Source organism: Antrostomus carolinensis, unplaced genomic scaffold (genome assembly GCF_000700745.2).
Source record: "Antrostomus carolinensis isolate BGI_N321 unplaced genomic scaffold, ASM70074v2 scaffold19347, whole genome shotgun sequence".
NCBI classification, from domain to species: domain Eukaryota; kingdom Metazoa; phylum Chordata; class Aves; order Caprimulgiformes; family Caprimulgidae; genus Antrostomus; species Antrostomus carolinensis.
This window is the reverse complement of record NW_010328262.1, coordinates 13,697-24,443: the sequence shown is the minus strand read 5'-3', so window position 1 is coordinate 24,443 and position 10,747 is coordinate 13,697. Positions and strand designations below refer to the sequence as shown.

General features: G+C 41.4%; 1 protein-coding gene across 1 annotated transcript; it reads right to left on the bottom strand.

The window, feature by feature from the left end:
* Positions 1–1,219: 1,219 nt before the first annotated feature.
* On the bottom strand, positions 1,220–5,240 carry LOC104528251 (nuclear receptor subfamily 0 group B member 2; the record flags this gene model as incomplete). Its single annotated transcript, XM_010172195.1, has 3 exons — positions 4,676–5,240; positions 2,802–2,930; positions 1,220–1,457 (listed from the first exon to the last, which is right to left on the bottom strand). Coding segments are annotated over exons 1-3 (932 nt in total), but the record flags the coding sequence as incomplete, so codon positions are not given.
* Positions 5,241–10,747: the final 5,507 nt, after the last annotated feature.

The following is a 10,747-nucleotide window of genomic DNA, read 5'->3' as shown; positions in this document are numbered from 1 at the left end:
ATTGGACACTCTACTGAAAAAAAATAAAAAAACAATTCCTCTAAGTTTCCTGGAAACCATTGGGAGAGGAATGGGACAGGAAAGAGATACAAGTATCTTCCCTTACTGCAGCTAAAGTAGAAGCTCAATGTTTCTTTTATCTTGACAGATAACCAGTCAGCACACACATAGCTTGGCGCCAACCCCAACATGTGTTGCCTCTTCTCCAGCTGGATAGATAGAAGACAGCAAGATGTTGTGGGACATGCCATAGCACACTTGGAGGTGGAGACGTGGAACTCTTGCAGTGAGAGATGGAGGAACAGACTGTACAAATCTATGAAACCATATTTCAGCATTTCTGCTGTCCAAGGAACATCTGCCATCTGTTTGGACGGAAGTGAGGGTAATTATAAAAGGGTGTGAGGATGGCTAAAGGAGAAAGGTCTTAAATATGTAGGAAAACCAGGCTACATTAGTTCTGCTGCTTATGGCATAACACAGTAGTTTTCAGCCTTTGTTATTCCCATCCTGGAAACAATTTTGAACAACAGCTTTTGTCTAGTCAACATATTTTTGAATCATATTATTCCGTTTCTTAGTCAGGAAAGGACTTTGTGAATAATGGAAGAGGGATTTAATGCCCACAGTTTACTGCAAGACTTAGAAAAGGAACATATAAGAAAGTAGCTAGTAAGGGGGAGCTCCATCAAGGAATTACAGCCAAGGACTAGAGTTCTCAGTGTAACAGAAAAGGGGTTGAGATCAGGGAATGACATCCCAGGAAAAGGAAGGATATATCCTGATTTTACCATTGATCAGCCTTTTCTCTTCAATTGGTGATACACTGAATAAAATTTACCAATGCCCCTTTCCCTGAAAGCAAAAACTTCTGGAAGGCCAAAAGCATATAGTATAGTTTTAAACAGCTATAAAAATGCCCACTAGAAATAATATGGTTGAACCTAGCACAACTGGAAAATAGGCTGGTACTACTAGACAGTCTTTGAATACGTTAGACTTAAGGTTTTTGAAAACACACACGATCATGAAATGCTTTGATTTTTCTGCTTTTAATTCTAAAATGTTATAAAACTACTTCATCGTACAAAAAATATATATGGCTTACAAAGATGCATCAATGATTTGTTTGAAATGTGTTTAGCTCATGAAATCCTCTCATCTCTTCAAACAGGTATTTGAGAGCACAGATGTCATCTGTTTTCAAAGCCAGTCTGACCTGATATATAGGGTTTCTAGATGTAACACATTTAGGGTGGCCTCTCCTAGGATGGGCCGGAAGAAGAGCTGTTCAATAACATTTGCATCAATGTCTTGAAGAGAGGCGATTAGCTGAAGAATCCAAGTGAACCTGCCTAGGTTTCCATTGAACATCATTGAGATAAACTCCATCAAGGCCTGCTGAGCTTCCTGCTGCAGTGTTTGTACATAGGGGAGACATTTTAGGACATAGCATCCTGTCAAAACAAAAATAAAATAATAAATCTTGAGTACACACTTTCATTCTGATCCCTTTGTAATGATGGGTGTCTGTCTGGCTTTCTAGCTCAAAGTACTGCTTTCTCTAGAAAACAATAAAAACTTTGTAAACATTTTTTCAGAAAAAAAGATAAACGTAGTTCAATAATTTGAAGCAACATTGAGCAGCATTGTAAGCACATTGGAATCTAGCCCATTACATTAAATCTAGCTTTGAAATGATAACAGGAGGTAACTTTGACTCGGTACAGATGGAGAAGCAGCTTTATAATGTTGTCTGCCCACCAACGATGCTGAGACTGTAGTCTGAGAAGGTAGAAACCTTCCAGTCCTAATCTAAAATGGGTAGGAAACATCAAGAAGATGGAGGTGGTGGTTTTCAGCAGCGAGCATACTGGCAGTCTGAAGACATAGGTTTCCAGTCTGCCCAGCACCATCTCCCTCTGATTGCTGCCTCTGCTTGCTAGACTAAGCTGGGGCAGTATGGTTGACCATGCTGTCTAGATATCTCCATTTAACGTCTAAAAAGAGCATAAAGATTCCTTGTAAGATTTATCATGACCCACAGGAGTAGGATAGATAAGTGCATTTCTTGGTTTTGTATTCTGTTTCCTCAGTCATTTCTGAAGAGGGAGAGGTCTCTGCCTTATGGAGCCATGGCCTTGAGTCTCAATCACATACCTCCCATGGCATATGACTTCAAATCTGCTGAGGGTCACTGAGGGTCTTTGTGGGTGCCAGGGCTCAGTTCAAGGCACATCCCATGTTCATCCTTTGCCTCTGGTGGGATTGCCTTGTCATGTGGCTCCTGACAACCTGTTGCCTCCTGTCCTCACTGCCTGAAGATAACACCATCTTTTCTTTCACAGAATTGCTGCAGCCTGGAGAGGGGTAGCATGAATCCCCGAATTTTGACTTCTGCCTCTCCTGCCTCCCACATCTTATTTTAACCTATCTCCCAGCACACACTTCAGGTCCATATAGCATCTTCTATAGTGATTGATTCCATACCTCCCTGGGACGGGATCTGAATAGCTTATGCCAGGGATTGTTTCACACTATATCATTTGTTTAAGTGTGGGAGGTTCTGCCATCTTGCCTAGTGCCCTGCATTAGGGCAAAACCAGCCTGGTTGGGTTTTTTTTCAGTTTGTGGCTGGCTGCCCTTTGTCAGTCTTCAGCAGCTCTCTTCTCCCTAGATACCACTTCCAGAGAAGAAGAAGCCTCAGCAGAGCCTGCAACCAGGCTAGACAGAAATGAAGGGTTTGTCATTGCTTAGGGCAAAAGCAAAGCTCTGCCATTTTTATTTGTCATTCTTCTTGCCCAAGCACTGGCCTAGCTGTGCTGCTACAGCTGCATTTCTGGGCACCTCATTGAACTCCAACTCATAACCCAGCTCTGGACTGCTCCGTGTCTGGTCCTTCCCCTTTGCCTCAGCCAGTTTTGGTGGTCCTGAAAGGAATAAAAGATACAGAGTAGGAGCCCACAGAAGGTACTCCATGATCCAGGAGAGGGTTTAGCAAAGTCACTGCTGGTGGCAGCCTGAAATCCACTTAGAATAGAGGTCTGTAAAAGATAGGATTTGGCTAAACATCAAGCCAAAACTAAGAGGGCAGCTGAAAACCTGCTGCACGTATGTAGAAAACATTTTTGGAGTTTAATAGAAAGTGTTCAAAAACTATTGAAAATTATAATTGTGAAATGACAGCTGTACAAATTTGTTTACACTAAAATAGGTAGCGAAAGGGCAGTTTGGTCTGTGTGTAATCCCTGAGTACCTGTTTCAGCCTAGAGTTAGACTGTGACTTTTTGTTTCATCCAGAGTCAATCCAGACTTAACTGAGGTCCTCCCAGCTGCCTTCTGCAGCCCGTGGAGAAAGGAGCCTCCAGAGAGCAGGATCAACCCACCTAAAGAGTAGGGAGTCTCCCTGAAACTCTGGACAGTGTCTGCAGACAGTGTGAAGGGCTGCTGGGCCTCTCATATGGCACCCTGGGGAAACAGCAGCAGTCAGAATGCACAAATGCAGAACATAACACTGCTTCTGCTTCTGCTTTCTGCTTCATTAAGTGAAAATCATTGTGAAAATCCACAGAGAGAATAAAAATGCCTGCTAGTTAAACTGTGTAAGTCACTGCAGATGAGGGATTTCTCTTCTTATCATCACCCTGGATATAACCGGTGGTTTCTTTCAGCCTGATTTTATTGTGAAAAATTGAGAAATTAACTTGCACTGAAATGAACTCCACTGGTTTGGTGCTGCAGCATAGACACACAAGACAATACCAAACATCTGGATGATATTACATCTCAAGAATCAGAATATGAATCCTATTGGAAACAAATACAAAGTCACTACAGCCTTTGAGCAGCCTATAAACCATTTACCACAAGAAATATCATGGAATAACTGAAGTATTCAAGTATCCTTTTGGTCCAGTCCCAAGTATAGCACAGTGCTGACAGTGCAGCCAACAGCAGTGATTGCTGTGGAAGGAGTCGAGGATCTGAGCCAGAGCAGACTGGAGTCAATAGTCTTTCCATTTACTTTAGTGGGCTTAGAGCTCAGCTTCTAATGACTCACACACTCTGCAGTGCTGACCTAGGCAACCTTCCTCCCTAAAGAGTCTGAACTTGGCACCAGAAGTGAGAGGATGCAATCACTAGTCTGAGTTTGCTCCATGACTGCTGTCCCAGGCTTTGAACACAGAGATTCTACAGGATAAATAAATAAATAAAAGCTGTGTAACCTCAACATAGGATCATTTTGCTTCATTGATGAAAAACAGATGATATAGATTATCTTCTCCAATGTTCTTGCTACAGAGGAAGTCTTTGTTAAAATACTTCTAATACGTCCCATCCCCATGTACCATCTCTCCTTTGCCATACTATGGGTGAGACTGCTGTATTACCTTCAAACTGGAAATAAGTTTGAAGTGACAAAGTCAATTATTTATGACTTAAAATTTGTCTAATAGAAGGTGTTTTGGCTTACAGTGACTGACTGCCCACATCCAAGGAACCTAAACAAACTATTTCAGGTAGAAAATCATTAAATTGTGGAACACAGATTTTTGAGAACATTTAGCTATATTAATAGAAAAGAGTAAAACTAAACATTTGTCTATATACAAATGAAAATTACAAATGTCCCTTTAGGAACATAATAATCTGTGTAATTTCCAGGAGGACTTACCAGAATTAAAAAGAATAATTCCTTTAAGATAGGCATATTCTTTTGCACTTATATCCAGGTCCCAGAACTTCCACAATAAATTCTTCATCTTCTGAACTTCTGCAAAAGATGCTCCCAGTGATGAGCTACCCACTTCATTTCTAGCTGTCAAAGACTGATTGAGGAGGATTGTTTTCAATAAGCTAGGGGCTGAAATCTCTCTCAGGTCAAAATCAACCCCTTCTTGTGCCAGGCCCAGGACAAAAAGAGGGGCCCAGTTCTGCTGTATGAGGACAACCTGATCCTCCCCAGGCATGTGATAAAAAGAAGGCAAGTTTCTAATAAAAGTTAAAGTCTTCAAGAGCACTTCAGAAGCTATTCTGCACGTGGTTTCTGGTGTTTCCAGGACAACTCTTCTCCTGTCCACACAAGAGCAGCCTCGGCTTCCCGTGGAGCGGTGGGGACTACGATACTGCTGGTGCCACTTGGTCTCACTCGCATGCTCTTTGTTAAGGATCTGGTACAGGATGCTCTTAGCATGGTGTGTCTCACTCGGACATTTCTCAGCTGGGATCTGGATATCCATAGAGCCCAATGTGTCCTGTGGGTCAGCCCTGCTGTGGCAGGAAACAGCATGCATGGAGCTATGCACCAGCAGCGAGGGAGAGCACTTCTGCCGCACAGCGAGGCACTGTGTGCTTTTTATACACCCCGGCAGTTGGAAAGTGATATGACCCTGATCTGTAGAGTTACCTTGAACTTTATTTGCACCAGTCTGTTTGGAACCAGGCGGGGCTGCCATGGTGCAGGGCTGCCGTAGCCCTGGGGGAGCGGGAGGGCTGGCGCCTGCCGGCAGCACGGCCACCACTCAGGGCTGTGCCCTGGCGTAGGCAGGCTCTGCCTGCCCTTCTGCCAGTGCCTGTGGCTCTGTGCTCCTGCCACCAGCAGTGGCACTTTTGCTGACTGGCTATGTAACACGTATGGCCTGCCCCTGAGGGGAAGCCCAGAGAACACTGTGATGCCATAAGTAAAGAAGCAGCAAGTTGTCTGTATTTTTATTGATACACTAACCTTGTCCACTAGCTAATGCTCTGGAGTGCACAGAAACACATTTATACTTATGAGTGATGCTGTGGTAGCAGTCCCTTGAGTCAGCGCTTTTATTGCATAGAATCATAAAATTGTTTTGGTTGGAAAAGACATTTCAGATCATTGAGTCCAACCATAAACCTAACACTGCCAAGTTCATCTCTAAACCATGTCCCTAAGCACCACATCTACAGTTCTTTTAAATACCTCCAGGGATGGTGACTCCACCACTTCCCTGGGCAGCGTATTCCAATGCTTGAAAGACCTTTCGGTAAATAATTTTTTCCTAATATCCCATCTAAACCTCCCCAGCACAACTTGAGGCCATTTTGTCTCATTCTATTGCTTGTTACTTGGGAGAAGAGACCAACACCCACCTCACTACAACCTCCTTTCAGGTAGTTGTAGAAAGCAATAAGGTCTCCCCTCAGCCTCCTTTTCTCCAGGCTAAACAACCCCAGTTCCCTCAGCTGCTCCTCTTAAGACTTCTGCTCTAGACCCTTCACCAGCTTTGTTGCTCTTGTTTGGACATTTCTTGTTATAAGAAGCCACCTGACCACACTGTGGATGTCTAACATTACTTTTCATAGAGCACTTAACAGTGCTTATGCTTTACACTGTAGCTAATAGGATGTGACACCTATGTCAAGGAGCTCACAGGTGAAAGTCTTGGTGATGGAAATCCCATGAACAGGAATTATTTTGCATTCCTGGGAAATTTGAGAGAAACCTTAGAGAAAGTCAGCTGCTATAGCTCATGACAATGTCATGTCCTGCATTTCAAATATGAAAATTTCAAATACAGAACATGCAGACTTCTCCCAGACTTGCTGTGTAATTAAATGTTCTTCATACAAGCTGTGGAAATAAAACTGATAAAGAAAGAGAGCAAAATGGCAATTAGTACTGTTGTATGTATGAACTTTTATAGCAGAGCAAGCACTGAATGCTAGAGTTGCCAGGACACTTCAGTCAACATCAGGGAACATTTAGCAGGAATTCAGGGAACTCAGCCTTAATAAGAATAAAATGATACTTCAAGTTTTTGTTACTTTGCACTCTCTTGCTTGCTCTTACATAGGGGAAGAGGTACTAAGTTTTTTCACCAAGCATAATGTTTATACATTCCTACCGTCTGGGCTCTTAGCATGTCTTAGCAAAAAATGAGAGTTAAAAACAACAGCTCCAAGAGCCTCTTCTGATAGATCTCCAAGTCTTAGGTGTGTAAAGACCTAAGACCTATGACCTATGCATCCCATCAGATGCATAGTCACAAATTTGTCCTGTGCTACAACTGTTAGTTTTTTCCATGCTGGGCCATTTTAAAATTTCTCTTTATTTACCTCTCCATTATATTTATATTGCAAAATGTTCCCCTTCTGAGGACATAAAAAAGTGGAGGAAGAGAAGCTAGTGCTGCTGAGGTGCAACTACCACTAACTGCAGTGAAGGTCAAGGAGGCCAAGAGCACCGAACACCAGATGGGATTTGCTTGTCCACCTCTCCATCCACTCAACAGCTCTCCACTGTTATCCATTGCTGGGGTATCAAAGAGGTTAGGTTAAATGGCACAGCAACAGAGAAGTCCCCAGAAAGTCCCTTTCTTCTTATTCTCACTGTAAAATTCTAGCTGGGCTGAGGTTCGGTGAAAAGAACTCCAGTTGCAGGGCTAATGCCATGTGAGGTTCTGCATGAGTTACATAGATTGGCTAGTGGCTGTAGTAGAAAGAGAGACTGAGCTTGCTAAAATCATTCTTACATGGAGTTTGCTTGTGAAAAGAAATTCTGCCTCCTAATTGCTGGTGAGTATGGTGGTGTTTTAGTAATCTAGGTAGAAGAGTGAGCTCTGATAAACCCAGCTTCTGTCTGCAAGGAAAAAAAATCTCTGACTTCAGCTGAAATCAGCACCATTTCACAGTTCACCATTATTTCAACCTCACACTTCATGTCATCATTTCATAGTTCCTATGAATTGTGCTTATTAAAGTTCTAATCTAGATTAAATTGGCTCCTTTTCTACTTTTTTTTTTTTTTTCCAAGGTCTGCATCAGTCAAATGCAGAGTCCTGATGTCAGTAAGATACGGTATTGGATACAATATCTATTCATCATCATTGATTTCCTTTGATTATGTGTAGTTCTAAGAGGCAGAAGGAAATGGCATTTTTCTAAGAGAAATTCCTGGTGTATTATAATAGTTTTATGACTGTTTACCAAAAATACAGAATAAAGGTAACTGCCTCAGTACAACTGCTGAGGACACATCATCAGCTTTTCTGAGAGAATGATTACTTAGACCTGTAATTCAATATTGAATTGCAGGTGAAACTGAACATGGCAGTCCTGATTCAAAATTGTCTGAAATGAGCTCTTTATATGACCTGATTTTCTCAAATGTAGAGGACCAGTAGCTTCATTTAGCTTTCTGCTCATAAATTAGACAACAGTTATTTTTTCTTTCTAAATCTTGCCTGTAGAATGGTTAAAGCCACATGCACCTAAATATTAAGCATCTACAATCTTGCTACAGAAGTGATGTGTCTTACTTTCAAATGTTAAGTATACTGTACAAAAAACCCTCGATTTTGTAATATGAGAAATCCCCATGGACTTTTATGTTTTAGCTGTTTCTAGCATGAGGGTTTGAGAACAGTCATATCAGTGTTATTTTTTGTTTTGCATTTATATACTTTTTCAGTCAACAAAGCACACACACACAAAAATATTCACTCGCTGCCACCACATTCTCTCTTCAACCATCAGAATTGTTCCTCTAGCACAAGTGCCACCACTTGGACAACAAAAAAAATGTATCCTAAGTCCACACACAAAATTGCTACAGACAGCTGGTGGGTTTTCACACCATTGCTTGGAATCGTCCTGCTCCAAGCAAGGCTGCCACCTCCATCTCTCTCATGAGTAATGTTTTGCACACCTGCATATTACTGTTACAGGTACTGTTACACTTAATATAGCTCTTCATCTCCATCATTTAGGTGATTCACACACAATGCAACCTTTTTCCTAAAACCCCTGGATTTCTCAGATTTGTGAAAACTGCCTGCTAGGAATAGATGGTCTCAGGCTTCTACCTTCTCTGATCAGTGTGCAACAGCAGAGTCAGTGTAATAAAGTCAGCAGGAGCTGAGGAATATTTGTTATTATTAAATATCCAGTGACTCATGCACATTCTTAAATATCTTATTGGGTCCAAAAGTATAAGGCATGTAGTATTTTTGGCCCTTAGGCTATAGCCTTAATTCACTTAATAGAATATTTGGAAGGCAGAAGAGACTTGTCAGATAATATAGGAGCTTAAGTGGACATCTCATCCTTACCTTGGCAGTAGTCAAACATGAATACTTCAGGAAGAGCATAAGATATCTACCACTCTTCTCATGAGTAGTGTTCTTGCCTTCAGTCATTTGCAGCCTAGGAAATTCCTAAACCAGAGTGATTTTATGCATTTTATAACTCTCAATTAATTTCTACCTTCTGATCTCTTGCAGTCTGCTCCTGAAGCCACGTGAACATCCACATCAGCCTATGTCAAGGAGCTCTGTGGATGCTGTACGTGAGACAAAACTTGATCAAACATGACATTTGCTGGATTTGGTGCCTTCTTGCTTTTGTACTGGGGGAAAAAAAAAATGAATCAGTCAGTCCCTGCTCACCCTCTCTATAGCTCTCTTGATTGTATTAATCTTGGTAAGAATCTGACAGTCATCCTTTGTCCAAACTAGAGACGTAGCTTCCAAATTGTTTTTTCTTTAAAGTGGTACCATGCCTTTGATCATCTTGTTACCCTTCTTTGAACCTTTCTTAGCCCTATATCTTTTCTAAGGTATTCCTTAAGGGGAAATAGGGAAACTAGTAATTAGTTCAGAGGTTCTCATCTTAGTCAGGAGTGGAGTCAGGATTTTTTTATCCTATGTGCATCTTTTGCTATGTACATACATACACTGAATCTCATCTATAATTTGACACCTAATCAATTATTTTCATAAAGCCCTTCTGCAATTCTTCTGGCAGCCCTAATCTTCCTCTGAATAATTTTGTATCATCAGCAAACATTCACATTCTGAAACTTTGAAGGCACTGCTCTTCAGAATAGTTCACTCAATGCTGTGAGTTGTTTAAAAGACTATCATAATTTAACTGCGGGGCAGAAAATCTGACATTGTCCTTGAAGTAGAGTGTCTGTATATACAAGAACATATATATTGATGTAAAATGTATATAGGAACTATGTTATTACTAAGTGGTGATGTGAGCTCTTCTACTTTCCTAAAAGGTGAGACTGGACACAGATGCATTTCTGGAGGAGAAGAATCTTCCACAATTATTTCCTATGGGCTACAAGAAGGAAACACCCTCCTAGGAAGCTGATAGCAGCCTTTTTGTGGTCATCCTGTCTCATCAGTCTGATACATGCATGTATTCCTTGATTCAGTGATCTGTTATCTCTCTGGTCTCCCGTAGAGACATTTAATTGGCCTATAAACATCTGTATGACTTCAGAACAGGATTTTCTCTAGGGACTTTATACATTTTGTTTTCTGGGAGGAGTTGGGTGAATCTTGTGTCACTGATACTTTTGAGAACACCTGACTTCACTTACAGCCTTAATGATGACAAAAGGAGCCGGTAATAAAACCAATTAGAAGGGTTCCATATCCTCCTTGTCCTATGGTGCACGCCACGTTTCCTGGGCAATAAAGGTATTCATTTCTCCAATAGAAGAACCAAAAGCTTCCATTCAGACTGCCTACTTTGGCTAGGCAGACAGGGGGAAGTATCATCCCCAAGCTAAAGCTTGGTCAGCTTTGAAACAAGCTCTGAAAGTGTCATTAACTTGTAGTCTAACAGGTAATGCCATGGCAAGCCAGGATTTGGCCCTTATATCTGAAGCAAGCGTATGTAAATTGTAAATCCAGTTAATTTAAACACGTTTAGCTTATCTTGAAGGTCAGTGGGTGAACTTCTCAAGTGATTGAAGTTAATC